Raw genomic sequence first — 19,562 nt, forward strand, 5'->3', positions numbered from 1 at the left:
TTGTGTTTGGGGTGTTTGAAGATGTGGGACTGCTCCTTCCCTGCCCTCTACATCATTAAATGAAGGTGAGTAATGAAAAGCAGGCGGTGGTGTGGGAGAAGCCCTTCCTGGTGAGCGCCATGTGGAGCTCGCACTGCCAGCCGCACGGGGATGAACGGCATGCAGCAGTCACTCTGCTAGAAGTTAGTTCAAGAGACAATGGAGCAGGAGAGTGGGATGGGATTCCTCTAGTCCCATCACCTTCGTTGCTCTCCCCTGAGGTGGATGGAAGATCCGTAGTCTCCTCCCAGGATTTTGGGGACCACGTGCTGTGCCCTTTTCATTTGTTTCCCCCCAGTATAATGGGGACATCAATGAAGTCCTGCCCGAGTCAGGGAGCGGGGTGTCTGTCCCCATCCCCATCTTGGTTATCCTCAGTACCAAAGGAACAAGGGAGAAACCCCCAAGAGGAAAACTCCAGATTATTCAATGAATGACAGCATGTCACCAAATAAATAAACAAAGCAGGAAAAGCAGGTCATGCCTGTCATCCCCAGTGCGAATCCCCTCTGATGCTGACAGCTCTCATGTTTCACAGTTTGTGCAGCCAGTTCCCTTTCCTTGCGGGATAATTAGCAGCCAGGCTGGGTGACATCTGACCAGGCTTTCTGCCCCAGGGTCACCCACACTGGGTGACAGATGTTCTGCCTGTGCCCGAGGAGGACCCTGCCCCGGGGAAAGGTCCCCAGATGATGCAGGGGTCTTCTGCTGTGCAACCACCTTTCCCCTGCTTTATTGGCCAGGGTGGAAGGAGATGGGGAGGTCAAGCAAAAATGCTATCTCAGCGTTAAAAACACAGGTAAAGGCTTATATCTTGATGTTCAAGTCTATGGGTTATGTGCATTTAAACCAACCCTACCACTAAATCCCTGATTTTGGGGGAATTAAAGCAAGGCCCAACTCATGACATGACTATGCATCCTAGTGGAGTAAAGTCTTCTGACTCAGCCTTGAGCTCAGTGGGACGCTCTTGAGCAGCTATCTTCACCTCGCATTTCACTTTCACCTTTGGAAATGCATCACTTTTGCTCTGAAAATGAGACTTTTCCGCTCTGCACAAAGCAAGCTTTTCCACGGGGAATGAGCTGAACTGCATAAATCTAATCTCCTTTTGCCACGGGTACCTCTAATGAGCTTGTTGGTGTGAGGATGGACACAGCCCTTTCCTGGTCAGCAGATACATTTAATGGTGTCTGCATGGTCAGCCCCTGGGCAAAGGTGCTGTTTTGGTAAACTAGAAAAATGTTGATGAAAGTAGTTTTTTGGCAGAGAAAGCACTCATGCCAAAATGCCCTGCAAACACATTTTGCTAAAAGTCATACTTGGAGGTAAAAAAGTGGGAAAATTCCTAACAATCTATTTTGACTTTCCCTAAAAAATAAAATCTTTTATTTGCAATTTTTTTTAAAGCTTAAGAGGAATATGTAATATAAATACTGTCACAGTAAAGGCAATGTGTTTCAATTATTCCAAATATTTGGTGGTGAATTTTAAAATCTGAAATGCCTTATACCAGGCAGGGCCCAGGATAAAAACAAGGCAAGAAACCCTACGAGAACGAGAATTTAATTTCTTCCATCTCCTCTTTCTGTGGCCTAATCTCAGGAGGGTCAGCTGTGTTTTGGGAAGACAGCACTGCAGTAGCTGTGCCTTTCCATTCTTGATCACAAACCGTCTCAGCCTCAGGGCGATGCACAGCTCCCACACACACCTCCACTGCTGACCACCTAGCACGGGGCAGCTGGGTGATAGAAACTCCTGTAGTCTGAGCCAAAATCAGTTTTGTTCTGCAGATTTGAACATTTTGAAATATTTTAGATTTTATACGTGCTCCCCCGATCTGTGCACATTATACTTTCTTATCCTTGCATAAGAATATGTAAGAGTAATATATTCTTGTTCTCTATATAGGAGACAAACTTAAAACCACAGCTACAGGGCTTGATTTTTCAGCTCAGGTAGCAAATGCAATAGTATTGCTGATGATGACCGATCCAATGTGTGCCGTTGGCTATGTTGATGGCCATCGCAACAGGGGTGCCAGCTACATCATTACGATACCCTCTGGCAGCAGATCAGCAGCTGCAAGAGTATACAGGATTAGTAATAAATCAAACGCATCCTGTGAACATTGTTGCAGGATATGATTAATTTTCACGTATGCCAATAACACAGTGAGCCAGCTCCTCTGTTAGTATAAAGCTGCCTAATTCTTGACTTCAGGATTTGGCTTGGTATAGGCTCACTTGAGACTCATAGCCAGTTTGCCCATATCAGCATATATTATATTGCCTTCTGTGTTCAAGGTCAGATCGTGGTAAAATTTGCAATTTACAGCAAGGAAAAGTTTGCCTTGCAGCAATGGACGGAGATTAATATGAGTTGCTTTGCATGCTAACCATTGCATTTCAGGAAAACATATAAGATTAGAAGATCGAGGGAAAAGGGAGCTTGCATGGGTCCAAGCAACAAATCCAAGAGCCAGAAGAGACCACAGTGGGCAAAGCCACTAGACAAATGTGCAGACTGAAGTAAATGACATTGTATTTCCAACACCCATTGCAACATGCCAGGGAAAGTGTAAGGGGTTGGAGACTTCTCCGCCTCTGCTCCTCACCCTGGTGCCTAAAAGCCCATATAACCCCATGCCTGTGGAAGCAGCTGACCTGACCCAGCTCTCCCTCAGTCCGGTGTAAATCAGCAGTAAACTCACTGTCATAATTCACATTTACACTTCCATAATCATGGACAGTATTTAGCCTGTCAATATTTCCCCTCTTATCATCCCTCCATCCTTTCCCCAGACCGACTTCAGCCCTGCAAAGGGAATGGGGTTGGTGCAGTCCGTTGTAGCTGAAACATCCCGGGTGGGAGGGAAGATCCTAATATCTCTCTGCAGAAACTCATCTTCCTCCTCACCACCATGAATGGCTGAAAGAAGACAAGAGAGGAAGAGCCACTCCTGGAGACCTGTGGGGTGGAAAACCTATTGTTTGAGGAGCAACTCTGCTAGGCAGCGTTCAGGTTGTGTTTTCCTGGTGCTTGGGAGGGGCATGTCTTGTAATGACATGATTATGTCCCCGCTGATTTGTTGGCCTTTGCAGTGCTTGGCTTTCCTGGTGACTCCATTGTGAAGGGTCCTATTCACTCAACGTGTTTACCCAGCTGCAGGAGCTTCTCCAGGGCTGCCGAGCTCGGGAGCCAGACGTAGCACCATGGATTGTGGGAAAGAAAAAAAGCAATAAGCTGAAGGAGGATAAGCCTAGGAAGAAATCCTGCTGGAAATGCCGTATTTACCATGTGATGGCCATGTGCATAAGACGGCCTCATCCCTTGGCTGGCAGCGAGAAGGCGCTCCTGTTAGAAGCAGTGAGCTCAGTAGCTTTGCATTCCCTTTTCAGGACAGAATCATGCTAGTGGCCCCAACAAATATGCTATTTTTTTGCACTCAGGTGATTTAGTAAATTTTAGCTACTGAAGGAAGCATAGCACTGGGGTTTGGGTTCCCATGTAGTGTTTTGAGGAAGACGTCCACTGAAGTCAGGGAAGGGATACCGATTTAAACGCTCTGAGAACCATCTCAGCTTGCCTGGTGTACAAGTAAGGGACTGCCTATCAACTAGTGCAGCTTCTAGCCAAGGTCCAGGAGAGGGTCTGAATATGCTTTCCCTGGGGAGCCTTTTCCTGGGTAAGAGGAAGAAAAGGCTACCCTAACCCCAACCCTAACCCTAACCCTAACCTTAACCTTAACCCTAACCCTAACCCTATGCATACATCCCCTCCTGTCTGTTCATGCAAAGCACAGGGCATAGTCGTGGCCCCAACCCCTTCCAGCCCAACTGTAATTTGTGCAAACATTTAAGGCTGTGTGCAGAAGCCTTAAATGTGCGTGGGGCTTCGCAGGGAGGTGCAGTGCTCTTTCGCTGCCTCCCACAAGCTGCAGGATGGTACCCAGACACCGAGTCGCCTCTGCTCATTCACCCACACACGGAGACTGAGTGGAGCCTTTTAGCTCCTGCTCAAGAATATGTGTAAAGGGACCTTAATGAGGAGAAGAAATCAAATCCTTTTAAGCCCAGCTGCTTGGATCGTGGGTAAATCCATGGGCTGGAATATGGGGAAAGTCTACAGATCTGGATTTCTTCTAACTCACTTTGCTCAATGCAATCCCACCATTGCCAAAAGGTGACAAAATTCCCATCTTGATGCTGGGATTGTCTCAGATAGCCACGGAGAGAAACACCACCCATGTACAGTAACTGCTTTCTCTTAAAAGAGAGCACAAGGGAGAGGAGCAGCAATAATAATAAAAAAGGACAAAGACACACTCAGCCTCTAAGGCTTATAAAAAGCAGCTTAGCCTTCAATAAGCAATTCTTTGAAAAGAAATTAATGGAAAAGGTTACAAGCCTTCTCTTGAGCAGAGCCCGTCACACTGCTCTTTCACATCGTTACTACAAATGGAACAAGTCCGTGGCATTTCTTTTCATTTCAGATGCTCTGAAAGGCTGCATTACTCACTGGACCTTGCATTTTTCCTTTCCTCGTTTGCACAATGCACTGAGGAATTCCTCGTGGGTGATTCAGCGGGCGATGCACGCCGAGCCCAACCTGCACACCCCACGTAGCAAACAAAACGGCATCCGCTGGCCGCCTCTCGCCAGACACAAGAAGCCCTGTCTACCGCAACCCAAGTCTGCTTTGCAAAAAGGAAACCATGAAAAGGAGGAAAAAAAATTCAGGATTGCTTGAACGGTGCTGTCCCTTTACCCGCAGGAGACAGTAGCGTATGTGGCACAGCTAGGAAATAGGATTAAAGATCGGATGGGGAAACGGACCCTGAATTTTGCAAAAGCGGGGTTGCCCTTCTTATGTAGCTGGGCTCTGTCACTAGGTGGTACTGTGCATCACAGCTTCGTGCCTTCCCCTAATTCCTCACTCCTGTGTTTGCCCATCCCCTGGGTTAGATGTTTTGCTGGTAAATGTTGTGCTTTGAGAGAGGGAACCTGTTGTCCAAGTCCTCTCATGTACTCCTGACTTCACACACTTTTATTGCTGAAGGCAATTAAAGACTTCTGACTCAGCTAATGTTCAGTGCTGGTGCCTGGTTTGGGTTTCTGCTCTCAAACAGCACATGTTTAATGCTGCCTTGCTGAGCCATTTTGTGACGGGTTATGACACTTTTCATCTCCAGATGCTCAGGGTCATGAAAGGGAAGGAAACCCCAAACAAACCAGGGATGGTTCTATAAAAATGGGGAAAGAAAAAAGATCTTTGATTCTTTTTGTAATGAACCCCTTAGCTCTTTGAAAGATCTTTATCAGTCCTACCACTGCCTGAGAATGGGCAACAAAGAGGTTCGTTGGATTTTCACTGCTCTTCTTTGGATTTCTGGCAAAAATCCAAGTTCAAGAGATTCAAAAGAATCTGGAATGGGGGATTTTGCTTGCTTCTGCAAGAAAGCCTTAGCAGCCCGGGCCATTGGCTGGTTGCAGTGGGCTGCCCTGCCTCGGTGGCAGTGCCACATCACACACCTACCCCTGCTTTCACACCAGCTCCTGCTGTACAAATTTTCTGCAGAGAAAAAGGTCGTTAATCCAGCTCTGCCTCCCGACGTATGGTCTCAACCCTGTACAGTGACTTTCACTTCTACCAGCGCATGGTGTGGAAGCCATTTGTAAGACGAGAGCCCATGACGCAGACTGTATTGCCTGTATGAACTCACTGCTGAACACCTTTGTGGCCTTTCAATACTTAAAGGGCACTTATAAGAAAGATGGGGACAGACTTTTTAGTAGGGCCTGTAGCGATAGCACAAGGGTTAATGGTTTTAAACTAAAAGAGGGTAGATTCAGAGTAGAAATATGGAAGAAATTTTTTATGCTGAGGGTGGTGAAACACTGGCACAGGTTGCCCAGAGAGGTGGTGGATGCCTCATCCCTGGAAACATTCAAGGTCAGGTTGGACGGGGCTCTGAGCAACCTGATTGAGTTGAAGATGTCCCTGCCCATGGCAGGGGGGTTGGACTAGATGACCTTTAAAAGTCCCTTCCAACTCACACCATTCTATGATTCTGTGATTCTATGATGCAGACTGTATTGCCCGTATGAACTCTGTGCTGAACGACTCCGCTCTCTCTCACTAAGATATCTGTTCATTATGCATATTGCAGCATGTATAAAAAACTTGGCTGAAACCTCTTGTGAAGTGCACTTTTATAAACTCAGATCGTCCCAAAGCAGGTCTGAACAACGGGAGGAGGAAACACTGACACCCAGGAGGCAAATGTCATGCAAGATCCCAAGATCCTACAGTCCCCCTGGCAAAGCTGGGTGCAGAGGCCAGTGTCCTTGTCTCAAGACAAGACAACAGACCCAAGGCACATTTCACCTGTTAAATTAGCATTACTAATTTGTGTCTTTTCCCTCCTCCCTCCAAAATGAAGCAGCTTATCCAGCACTTCCCAACATTCAACTACCCCCCAAAAGCCTCCTCCAGTCCACAACAGCATCAGAAGAACTGCTGATCTCAGGTCCAGCTTTGTCCCCGTCTGTCTCCAGACTTCACACTGCTGCAACAGAATTTAAAACTCCCTTTATTTTCATAGCTACAAAACTGTCAAATGATTAGTGATTCTGCAGATTTCCCAAACTGCCAAATGGCCCAGCAAAATCCTTTCAGAGTATTTTTTCTGAGTGTGTTTCATTTTGCATGAAGACGTTCTGGGTAGTTTGACATAAAAAGGAAGACCATATTGATGGGTGATCAAAATTAGGTCAGTGATGACTAAAGATAGGAGTCTTCTTCAAATAACTGGTCCTGTGCTCCACAGCTGCTGCAGTACAATGCTCAATCACTCAGCTGCACTAACTCCTGGGGTGCACCATGGACATGTGAAGCGCTTGGCATCCTAAGCGGCATTTGGGTTTTTCCTCAGGGGAGCTAGAAGCAGTGTCATCTGCAAGCACTTTAATTTGCTTATGAACAGGAGATAGGGTGGAAATGGGCGTGCAACTCTTGGCAAGAACAGCCAGAGCAAAAAATACTGAAAAGCAAGGGGAGAAACAGCAGATGGGAGGGAAGCAGCTCTGCCTGAATTTGTAAGAGGGCAGATACATAGTATTTCAAGGGCAGTGCAGCTTTTCAAGGCCACAGGCTAGTCATCACTTTGGGTCTATCACCCTGCCCGGTTCTCACACCAGCCACTCAGACAGGAGCCTGGTTGCACTAGGTGCTCTCTTTACATGACCAGAGCAAGTAGTGGCTAAGAATGAAAGAGGGACAACATGTCCTGGGAAAAGATGCACGTGAACAGAAAGCTTTGGAGAAGACTTTTCCTTTGAAAAAACCTTTGGAGAAAATTCCAAGAGGCCATCCAGATGCACTCATCCCTAAAACACAACAAACTTGTGAGACACGGGAGCAAATGCCCTACTGAGAATTCTTATGGCTGGCCTATATTAATAGCAATTAATCTCTGGAGACCTGCAAGGTGTCTGAAGCCCTGTTAGAGGAGGGGGAGGCTCCTGAACAACTTCCAGGATAATGAGTCCACCGAGAAATGTGGAATGAAAAGGGGTGAGGTAAACCAACGGTTATCAGCTCCGACAAAAATTAGCTCTGCCCACCCTTGAGCATTCACAAACCTTTTCAACACCGTGCGCACCGTATTCCCTGCTGCATTTTCCTGGCTAAGGTTTCATTTACTTCCAACCCGCCCAAGTCTGATGCAAAAGGGAGAAGCTCTAATGGCTATCATGCCTTCCCCATCCACAGCTAATGGTTAAGACATTACCCATGTGTATTAATAAATCGTAGTTGCCAGCCCAGGCTGAAGGTGGAGTGAGTGGGAGATGGTCCTGGGCAATCCTAGACCTCTGCAGGGCAGATGGGTTCATCTCTCCTGGTCATCCCCAGCTATCATCAGCGCTGGCAGGAGAGACTTCTGATCTACTTTATGTATGAACTGTAAGATGAGATGAATCACAGGAATGAGTCTGTGTTTGTTAAAGCATCCAAAGATAAATATGTGATTAGTTTTGCTATTATAAAGTGGTGTGGCTGGGAATCACAGCCTCCCACTCAGGGGACAGCAGCTCCCTTGGAGCTCCCAACTTCTCCTTGGAGCCAGCGTTTATCACCACCACCCAAAGATGGGTCAAGGCTTAATCACTTCTGGCTGGTTCGATGCTCACAAGGGGTGTTGTCCTCATGGCTTATCACTGTGACGCGACTGCTTGGCAAAGTCAATGGCGACGCTTGAACCTGGGGCTTTCCACATCAAGACTAACCCCTTATGACAAGTGGGTGTAAGCCAGCAAAAGGACAGCATCTTCAGGTTGGGGTGACTCTGAAGCTGTGCGCCCTTTGCTGAAGCTGGATAACAAAGCCCATAGATGGGAAAGGCTTTGGCCAGGAGGTCCCTGCACAAAAGGCTCCTCATCTGTGCCGGGACATCCAGGCGCTGCAGTGTGCGATAACGTAAAGAAAAAGCCCCAGGCTGCAGCCCAGCCCCCGGTCACACAGACGATGGCTGTTTACACTGGCTCCTTTGCAGGAATTCAGGATTTCAGTCCTGCGCTATATTTAGGCTGCAAAACTACTGATATTTTTTAGGTCTTTAACACACAAGTGGCCTTTGACACACAAGTGTATTTTCTGAGAGGAAAAATTTCAGCTCTCAACTAAGTGGTGGGAAAATACAACCCCCAGAAATGTTAAAATTTCTAAAACTGGAGCCAGGAGTTAGGAACTGACAAGGGGAGTTTACATTATAAATACAGTCTGTTGGCTGAGCCAAATGTTTAAGGCAGTCCTATGTCGGGGACCCTTTGTCTGGGTTAGCAGGACTCGGCTGGCTCCTGACACTTAGGACGTCCTGAATATTTACGTTTCAGCTTTTACCATAAGAGGAAGAAGAGCTGTTAAGAGCTGATTATCTTGGGACAAAGAGGAAAGAGGTTGAAAATGGGACACAGTCCTTTATTGAAACATATTTTCCGCAAAGCAACATCTGGCATTTAGAAAAAAGAAGAAAAAAAAGTCCCACTTCCAGATTCCTGGTCTGAGTGTGTTACAGGACCAGCATCCAAGGGGAAAAGATTTCTGTGAAAACGGCTTGAATGAAAGAATCCCTTTGTAGGAGGTTATGACAGATAAATTACGGGAATGTTTGTGATATGATATAATAGTGGCAATTAAGAGACATTTCAGATGATGAATGCCTGAGAATATGCGACGCAGTGAACTTCCCAGAACCTCTCTTTTCTAAGATGAACAGTGACTCTATTCTCACTTTAATTAGGAATTAGCCAAGCCCTGTGCTGCTTATTCCCCTTCCTTCTTCCCTACCTCCTCATTCTGGTGGCTACTCTGATATAATTTGTCGGGAGCAAACCGTTCCCCATTTGCAGTCTGGTTTTGCAAAACCCCTGATTGATCGCCTGACATTTTGCAAAGCCCAGCTCAGCCGCTAGCCCTGCTTATACTCAAAGTTGTTGTTGTCTCAGCTGTGGCTACATACATGAGGACCCACCTGACTCCAGCCTCCTGTGGCTGTGGGGCTCTAAAAAGTATTAAAAAAGCATTAAAAAAAGGAAAAAGCAGAGGTCAAACCAAGTACAGCAACTTACAGTAACATAAAAATTCCCAGCCCTCAAACAGGTCTCTCTCTTCATCACGAGCTGCCTCTTCACCACCATGGAAGTGACTGTACAAATGCGTTAAGCCCCTAAGCACACAGAGGTTGAGATCAGGTCCCACGGAAGTGGAGCAAAGTGGATTTGCAATGGCTCTAAAACCCACATTCCTGCCCTCGCGGAGCTTTACAAGAGCCCCTTGAGTCCCAGCGGCCGGCAGCTCCAGCAGCTCAGTGACCAGTGAAGTTAGCGAGTAATTGCATGTAACGGGGTTTGCAAGTTATGCAACGCTGCAGACATTGGGTGACTCCCGCCAGGTGCCGGACAGACACTAATCCCCCACTGGGGTGCCAGATGGAAGTTCACAGCACAGAGGAATTTGACCTTGGATAACTTCTTGTATTTGAGACTTAGCACTGGCTGTCATGCGGAGCTCTTCTCCAGGAGCGGGGGATAGGGCAGCCTGAAACTGTGCTTTGTCAGCTGTTTTGGAGTTGCTGGTGGACTCACATAGTTTAAAAAAATACCTCCCAAACTGAAAGAAGAAGGAAAAAGGGCAGGGTTTGAAATCCCATGACAATTTCCCTCCAGCTTGGCCCCATAGACTTCCAACTTAGGAAAACAACGCTCCATGAGCCCACATGAACACATGCAGTGCATAAGAGATTTAAATTAAGAGTGTTACAGATGAATCAAAATAAGTGGACACTAACAATGGCTCTTTATATTTAAACTTCAGAAGTAATTAATGTGCAAATGTTGGTAAAACACTTGCCGTAGCCACTCGCCAGTGTCAAAGGTGTGTGAAGTTAATATCCTCCTCAATCCAACCTGGGAGGGATGGAGGGAAGGAAAGAGAGGTAGGGCATACCCTGAGTTCGGTGCCTTCTGGTACTGCAACCTCAATGGCATTAAAAGCCTTTGTTCAGTTCTTTTTTGCTATCACATGAGAGTTATCTTTCAAGTGCATAATTTGGGCTTGTTTTTCCCCAAAGCTCACATGCCCAAGAGCGACTGTTTTTCTCTAAACAATTGGATGCTGTCGGTTGGATGTGAAGAGAGTTTCTGCAAGAATGTGGATGATTCATGGCAGCATCTCAGATGCAGCCGCAAACACAGTTAGGGCGGGATCATATCAATGGCACTAGTCAGCTCCACCTTTGCTCCAGGAGAACATTCAAAAAAAATGGCATCCATTGCACAAAGCCTTTGGTGGAGCAACAAAGGCATGTTGCAAACAAAGAAAGAAAAAGCAGGTTTTTCCCATGATCATCTTATTTTATGCAAGAGAAGAAACACATGGATGCCCGATGGGAGTGGACCTGTTCTGGGGCTACTCTGAGCCATATATTCAGGATGGATTTCTCTTTGAGGGAGAAGGGGTTGAATCAAACAAAAATTCTTCAGGCAAAACTCCCTGCTGGTTTCAATTAGTTTAGAGGATTGAATTGTTCACAGATGTCTCTCTGGGGAAGGCAAAGCTCTTTACCAAAAGCAGGTTCCTGGGCGCCTGTCCCATTACAGAGCAAGTTGTATCAACTGCAACAGCTGAAGCTGGATGACTTGAGCTGCAAGGTTGCTGGGCACTCTGTCCTGATGGCTGCCTACCTTCCTGAGGGCTTCCAGCATTTTCCACTTTAGGACCCAGGCCTTGGATGACATTTAATCAGAACAACGTGACTGGGCTGTACCTCACAGGACTGTGGGTGTTTAATACTTTGGCATCTAGTTGGGTTTAGTGGTCTTAGCTCTTTCTGGTTTCAGCACAAAGGGGTAGGCATCTCCAGAGAGTGACTTGTACCAAGACACCCATCTTGGAAGGAACTAGCATAGATGAAATGCCTAATTTTTGATAACTAAAGGAACATGAGATGCATTCCATCTCACATTTCAAGACACTGAGCAGAAAATAGCTAAGCCTAGGAAGAAGCAGTTCAGACCTGGCTTCTGCAAACCCAGGGGATCAAACAGTATTTCCCTTGCCTTGCTGGTAGGTGCATTTCTGTTATAAGCAGATTGAGCTGCTAGGGATCGTCTCAGTTGAAATGGTTTGTATTCCTTGTGGAGAGCACAGTTTTCATCCCTTGCAGCCAAAAGCAAAGACAGGGGCAGGAAGGTCATTGGTGGTGGACTTCAAGAAAGCTCAGCTTTGGGACAGATTCAAATCCATCCCGGGCTAGAAACAATTCAGCATTTCTTGTGTTTGCTCCTTGGCCAGTAGCCTATATAAGCTGCATTGGCAATCCTAACCCCTTTATTAGTGGGCTAGAATTAACACCATGAAAGACTTTGCCCATGTTCATAACCGGGGCAGCCAGACTCCTCTCTCATGAACAGACTAGTACTGGAGATTGAATGTTTCTCACAAGGAGGCAGTTGGAAAAATCCACATAGGAGTAAAACAACGCCAAGTACCCATCCCCTTCTAAGACGCTGCTGTATTTCTTGAGCTAAACAAAGCTCAGTCATGAGACTTGACCACTCAATCTCCTCCTACCATCCCTAAAAGTTCATGTAAAGACAGATAGGAGGGTCAATGTGGGTTTAAAGTCTACCTCATTTTCTAGCAGAACCGGACAATTTGCTACAGCACATGGAAAGCACTGCAGTGTTGTGTTTGCAAATAATTAGTGAGCGCAAGCCCCAGCCTGGTGCAGCTCCACATTAGCTTTTGTGCTTGGCGGCACAGCAGCCCCTGAGGTGATTTAATGGTTCAGGTTCAACCATTGCCCAGCAAACCTCTGGTGCCTGTCCCTGCCCTCCAGGAAACCCCTGTGCCTCTTGTCTTGACCCACAGCTGCCTTGGGGCAGTGGAAGGAGAGATGAGACCCCACAAGCTGCCAAGGGGAGTAGGTGTTTGTGACTGTCCAGGTGGCAAACGGGTTATTGCCCCAAATTTCCCAGGTGTGTAAGAAAGACCTTTGTGCTCCTCTGGTGAGCTCCACCATGACATTTTACCTTGAATCCTTGGACCTGGGCAAGACATCCCAAGTAGCCCTCTAGCTTTACCTGGACCTCTCACCTGATGCAGTGTAGGATGGAGACCAGCCCTGGGCAGGCTGATTTGGCATGCTCCGGAGTGGGGATAAGAACTCGTATCTAGCTGGATATTTTGCATTGTTAACATTTTGACCTCCTCTCCACCGACATCAATGCTCCATGGGGCTACAGTGGGGCTGGTGGCAGTGGCACGGATCCTACCAGACTGCCCCGGCCCTTGCCAGCTCTAGAAAAACAGGAGAAGCCTGTATCAAATGCTGAGGTCAATTTTACAGTGTGTCATAAAAATACCTGGGGATGGGAACTTATTGAACACCTCTTGTGCTTTCTCCATAGATGCCTTGAGTAGAAACAGCTTGGGGTTGCTCCATAGGCTGACTTTTTTTTTCTGTTTGGATATGTTTTCTGGCAAAGATGAATTTTTAACGTTTGCATTTTCTCTCCACTCCCCTGCCTGTCTGTTACCCTCTTTGCTTCTGCCTGTAACGAAGATGGGGTGAGAAACTCTGCAAGCCAAAAGCTCCCGAGTGGCTTTTGGAAACATGTGAGGCTCATTAGCCCTTTCTGCAACCCTGGGGCTTTTGGGTGGAGGGCTATTTTCCTCTTTTTTTGTGATTCATTTTGGTTGCTGCTGTTGGGGTTTTTTTTAAGGGAAGCAGTTCAAGTCTCATAAATGCTTAAATATGTCGCAATAAAGTTTAAGAAGTCTTCAGGGCAGCTCCAGAGCCTGCGGACTAGCTCAACGAAGAGTGCTGGGGAAAAAAGTCACAGTTACCTCCCACTAAAAGGGGGAATTAGGCAGGCTGCAAGCTCGGAGAGGCCAGATCCATTTACGATACCCCATGGGATGGCTTTAGGGGGTCCCAAAGCCTCCTGAAAGCCAGCTGCCCTGGAGCATCATGGTGTCTTAAGAACAGAACAACCACCAGCAAAGAGCCCTGTGAGCGCAGGTCTGCAGGTGGCACCAGTACCCACGTCCACCGTGGTGCTTATGAGTGAAAATCAACAACCCCACTGAAAAACCCTCTGCCCAAAACCAGAAGAGAAATGATCTGGGTTTGCTGACTTCGAGGGAGTCAGAAACAGCTTCAGCTACAACCTGATACCTGAATAAGGTCCCATGCTCTCTACTTGAGGTAGTTAGCTGAAGTGAATTTTGTTGGCTCTTTTCTCCTGCCCACCTAACACTCCCACACGCCTAATCCCCCATTTCCTCAGCCTTCATCGTGCTGGAGCTAACTAGATTAATGGGAAATGCTAATATATCAGGCCAGAAAGGAAAGCAAAGAGCTGGTTGTGTTTGAATTGCACATTAATCTACTTGGTGATGAAGCCATAAATCAAAACCTGGAAGTTTTACCAATCTGAAATGATGTGTTTAACTTTTCAACCCTTTCCTTCCTCCCTCTTGCCCGACATTGATTTGCACAGCCTTTTACAGCAGCAGGGCAGGCTTGCAAAATGCTGCTTTTGCTCCTGAATCCCTAATTGTGCTTAGACATAATAAAGATGTCTTCAAGGCAAGCAGGGTGAGGAATGATGCTGAAACAAGAATGGATTTCCCAAATTGCTCCTTTATCAGGGGGAAGACCACATTCCTGGTAGGGTTCAGGGGTTGTAGGCATGTCTCAGAGCCCATTGCGAGGTAGATAACAGCCTGTCCCTTATCAATGCAATACCCAGCAGGGTGCTAGCAAGCCCCCAGGTGAATGGAGGAGAAGCCCCAAAGCCCAACTCCCCAGTGCCCATGGCAGCTGAGTGAAAACCCATTAGCACCCAGTTGCCAGCAGTGGGCACCGTGTGGAAAACACACCTGAGATGCCTTCTCCCCAGGGAAAATAAAATTGAAGGATCTGGAAAATAAGGGGAATGAAGGAACTGAACATAAGGCCCAAGGAGGACCTAGTTTGGGGGCTCACGTGGCTGAGTACATCTGTGTGTACATAGATGAAAAAACAGTTTCTGGGCTGCAATACCTGCCAGCTCTGATCCGAGAGGAGTGACAGGGAGTTAAAGCACTACAAAAACACACTCAGTACTAAGGGGCCAGGATTCACGGGTGATTTTCACAGCTGGAAACCAGTTAGTGAGCTGGGATTTGCGACTTGATGCTGCCTTGAAGGAGCTGGGGGTTTCCACAGCAACAGCAATCTCCCTCCTGGGGCTGGGGGTGCCCAGAGCCCCCAGATATCCTTCCCTCATCACAGGACCTTGGCTTCTGCATTTGTTCCTGCCGTTGCTCCTTGGGCCTTTATCCTCCTGCCAGCATGGCAAAAGCTGTCTTCTCTTCCTCATTTTAGGTTAATATCCAGCCCCTGAATGCTACAGCCCACCTCCTTCCTTAATCCCATTACCTGTAACTGGATATATGGGGAGCAATGAGATACTGAAGACAATTCTGCGCTTGTGTCTATAGCCTGAAGTGAGTAATTTCATCCATCTCTGCCTCAGTTTCTACAGCAGTAAAATAGGCATGGTATTACTCAACTGCCTTTCCAAGTACTTGGTGGATAAAAAGCAGTGTGTAAAAAGTACACGGCACTACTGTGTACAGTGTGCAGGGAATTAAATGTCTGTGATTAGTGTTACGGCTCCTCGAGAGACTGCTCTGCGTCCAGCGATCTGCCTCCGACTTGGTAGAAGCAGTTGGTTGGATTTTAAACAGACAAGACACATAAACACATTTTTACTGAAGATGTAGGTCCTGGCCTGCCTAATGTTCTTTGACACTGCACAGACATAGCCAGGAAACTAAAACATTTGTTGATGGATTTGGAGATTAAATAAATACTGAAATATCTTCAGGATGTTAAAATGCAGAACTGACTGCCTATTCCATAATAAACCAGCCCTCCCCCAGCACTTCTTGAAATGTGAGTATTTCCGCAAAAGCAGGCACTGTGTTAGTTCACAGGGCCATTTTTAGTAGGTCAGAGCAGTCAGACGTCTTCTGGGCATTGGTAAAAATACACCCGACAGCTCTGTGGCATCTCGCACAACTGACTGTCTGAAAGCCTTGACTGGAAGTTTATTATTTGTTAATCTCCTTTTTCAAATCCGTTTCAATCATGCAGTCAGAAAGCCACATGGTGGATCACAAAACACAAAATATAGCAAGCGTTCACCACAATTAAAATACAGCAACTGGTGAATATTAGCCCGCTGAAAACAGAGCAAGGCAAGTGGTTTGTTCAGACTGTGCAGACAAATGTATCCCTGGGAATCGCAGCAGACTTGCAGGAGAACTTACTTGCCAGGAGGAGAAATGCAGTCTGAGACAGATGATGGTACCTTGCTTCAGGGTACCAAAAGTCTCTAGTTCTTGGATGTTGTGAGTACCACAGCATCACTTAAAGACAATGAGAAAGAGTTTCTTGGTATCTCTGAAAGTCAAATCCAATTTGGAGACCAAGAATGAAGGAAAAAATTTTGATTGTTTTAACTTATTTTGTAACAGCTACTGCTCAGAGTGCAGCCTGAGCAAGTCCAGACTTCTGATTGCTGTGTCAGTTTGGATTTGAAGACTGAAATCTCAAGTCAGGATCCCATCCTGATCACCACAGCCAGCATCACCCCAAAATTGCTATTCCATCTACCTCTGCTAATGCATTGCCGCTGATTTCCCAAGAGCCAAGAAAGCAAAATCTCACTTGTCAGAAATAAGGGGAATTACACTGATTGTGTTGATGCCTGGAGCTCCTTTTCTTTTCAGGAACCCATTGCCTGTTGCATTAGCAGTAAATCTGGACTGTACCCTCTGTACAGTATTAGCTTTGGTTTTATATATTTTGTAGATGGGACAGTAGAAGGGAATTACCAAACCTGTGGATGTTTTTCAGGGTTTGTGTGCTGGAGACAAGAGTCTAGGGAAAGGATACCAAAAAATTCTCCAAGTTGGTGTCATACCCGAGCAGCCATGGTCTTGGTTGGTGGTGCAAAGGACAACCTGAGTCCTCTCAGTGGCGTGTGCACAGCAGGGTGGGTCCTGCTGAGCCAGGAACCTGGCTGTGTGGTATGCTGCTGCGGTACCCCCAAGTCAGTCTCAGCAAGGATGAGCCAGCAAATGGCTCCAGAAGCACAGATGCACTGGGATGTGATTAACTCAAAGAAAAAAGCATAAAGCATACTTTCTGGAGTATGAAAAAGTTTTGCTTAATTTTACAAAGTTGACTAATGTTTCTTTTTAGGGCTGTTTTGGTTCTGGTACCATGCAGAGGTCCTACAGCTGATCTGCTTTGCTCTCAAGATGCAGTAACAACAGGGACTGATATATAGCAGCAACAAAAACTAGCATGGTCAAAAGTTTATTTGATCATTTAAATAATAGACAGTGGAAGAAGTCTTTGGCTCTGGGAAGTGATTAAACCGTCAGACTTTCTGTCTAAGCAATATTCTACTAAAATAGCCCGTCAGTGTTTAAACTGGAGGATGCTGGCTACTGGAGGAAATGCTGTTAGGATTAATATACCTAAGTGTAGAGTTAGCTATCGGCTCATGCTGGCCACTAATAATACTGCTGTTGCTGGCTCTCTGTGCGATGAGCTGCGAGATGCCTTTCCCGAGCAAACCTCCACCCAGCAGCAACTCTCCTGGTACCTGACCCACCATTTCAGGTCCTCTCCAAAGAACTGGAAGCTCATGGGCATTGACAAATAAAGTGACGTGGTTTTACTGAGCTTTTGCAGATGTTCACTGATTCTGTCCGAGAAACAGACAACTATGCAAGTCCACCCTGCCTTGTGAGTGTCAGGCTGCATCGATGCTTGTTTGGATGGGAAGGGAGGCACCTTTGCCGGTCCCATTTCCCTGGTGACTCTAGCAAAGGGGGATAACATGCCAGGAACATGATATAATGCCATGGGGGATGGCTGAAGACATGTGCATGTTGTAATGGGAAAAGTGCACTTATGCATGTGCTCAGTGCTCGCAACAGAGTAAATCTGTTAAAAGACCACCAGTCCCGGGAGTTATCTCAGGCAGTAGCAGCCCCTGATGCATGGTGTATAGGCTGGGATAGGTTATTTGTAATTGGAATCTGGACACATCTAAAAACTAACTCCTTAGTTTTTAAGGATGGTTTTACATGGGTGGAGGGTAAAAAGAGGGTTCAGCACTGAGCCCTCTTGTTTCCTCCTCTCCTTTCTCAGGCCCACGTCAGCTAATTGGCTTCAGGTTCAGGCTCCTAAAACAAGCTGCAGAGAGCAGATGGGGCAACCCCACACCATAGGTAGCCTCTGCACGGACTGACCTGCAGGTTCACACCAGCCAAGACCAAGCACAGCCCAGGGAGGGCAGCTTGGTTCACTTGGAGCCATCACTGTGGTACCTCTCATGGGGGTTTCAAAGCCGTGCCCCAGGGCCACCAGGGCAATCAGTGGGTTGAAGGGTCCTTCTGGGTAATGGGTTTGTGTTATTTGCTGCAGGCATCTTCGAGAATAAGCAAATACTTAAAATAAACATGCCGCCTGTGCCTGCTGAACCCCAAAGAAGGCCATAAAATCTATTCCTGAAGCCTGCTGAAACCTGACCATGATTTGAAGCTGGTTCAAAGTTTGCTGAAATTACTAAGAGCCTTTCCTTGGTCTTCCTCTAAGAAACACACACAATTTCTACAGGCTTTTAATCTGGCTTCTTCTGTATAACCTGGCTTCACACATGGAGACTTCCAAAGCACAGGAAAAGCAAAATACCCAGCAAATGGGAGTAGCAGAAAATGCCTTTTCCAAATGCAAACACTGATCGGTCAATTCTGCATCCGGCATTAGCCAAATCTGTGAAGTTGGTAAATATTGTAACGGGTTTGTCCCCACAGCAGAATAAATGTCTAGCCTCAATTGTCTAAGGCTGATTAAAAAAGCAGATGAGCTGGATACTGCTTGGTTTACAGTGTCATTTCAACCTGGACTCGCCTATGGACTGGAATGAGTTGCTATTCAAAGTGGCATCCAGTTCTAGTGACTTCACTGTGATGTTCAGTTTATTTAACCCAGTTTAGCCAGTCTCAGAAACACACACGGTTTATTAGAGCTGTTTTGTATACCTCAAGCTGCAAGCAGTTAGCGTAGCTCTACAGAGAAGCCAGTCGACCGAGCCCCAAACCTCTCTATACCACATGAAACACCAAGTAAAACAAAAGTTTTAGACAATCAGATGCCTCAGAATTTGCAAGACTAAGCAGTCAGAAGGCATTGCACAAGTCAAGTAGGGATAAGTACTGCTACTGCAGTTTAAAATCCACCGTGTTTGCCCATTTTTCACAGGTTAGGTATCTTTAGGCATCCTTTCCTCCAGGTAAGTTTTAAATTACTCTTGTGCAGCCACAGGGACAGCTTGAGGACACAGCACAGCTAAGGCTGGCTGAACTCAGGAGTATAAAGCTCAAGGAAAGGGGATATAGCAGAGAGAGACTTATTTTGCATTCACTTATTCCCCTCTGGTCTGTAGGAAGGAGAGTTTGGACCTGTGTTCAGCCATGGAAGACCCCACCACCACCCTCAAAACCTGCATTTCTCCTCCCAGACCTCCCCTGCCCATGGTGTCTCCTCTGTCCCACCGCCTGCGGTAGGATCCAAAGCGGTTGGTAGGAACAGGACAGGACCGTATGCGACTCCCCGGTGTGTTTCCCCTCTGCAGCACCGGGGTTTGAGAGTCTGGCCTGGTGTTTTGTAACCCTACCTGATAAACGGCTCTGGAAATGCACCATGGCTTCAGCATGAGCTGCAGGACCCTCAGGTTTCCAAAGCGGCAAGTCCTCAGAGCCCGGGACGTCAGGCTCCACACCAGGCTGTCCCAGCTGTAGAGCAGATCCTCAAAGCCAAAGAGCACAGCAGCCATGCCAGCTCCCCCTGTGAAACACCCCGGACTCCCTCCTTGGAGGCAATCAGC

At 46.8% G+C, this 19,562-nt stretch overlaps 1 protein-coding gene across 5 annotated transcripts in view; it reads right to left on the minus strand.

Moving 5' to 3' along the window:
• FRMD4A (FERM domain containing 4A) overlaps positions 1-19,562 on the minus strand; it is a 396,169-nt gene that overhangs the window by 175,302 nt on the left and 201,305 nt on the right. Inside the window, exon 1 of one of the 5 annotated variants that reach the window (XM_076355974.1) lies at positions 19,353-19,511. The exons of the other annotated variants lie outside the window; for them this stretch is intronic. Within the exon in view, the coding sequence (XP_076212089.1) occupies positions 19,353-19,511 (159 nt within the window). Of the gene's footprint in view, positions 1-19,352; positions 19,512-19,562 lie in introns of those variants that run through there. 5 annotated transcript variants of the gene reach the window in all.

This window comes from Aptenodytes patagonicus, chromosome 1 (genome assembly GCF_965638725.1).
Source record: "Aptenodytes patagonicus chromosome 1, bAptPat1.pri.cur, whole genome shotgun sequence".
NCBI lineage: Eukaryota > Metazoa > Chordata > Aves > Sphenisciformes > Spheniscidae > Aptenodytes > Aptenodytes patagonicus.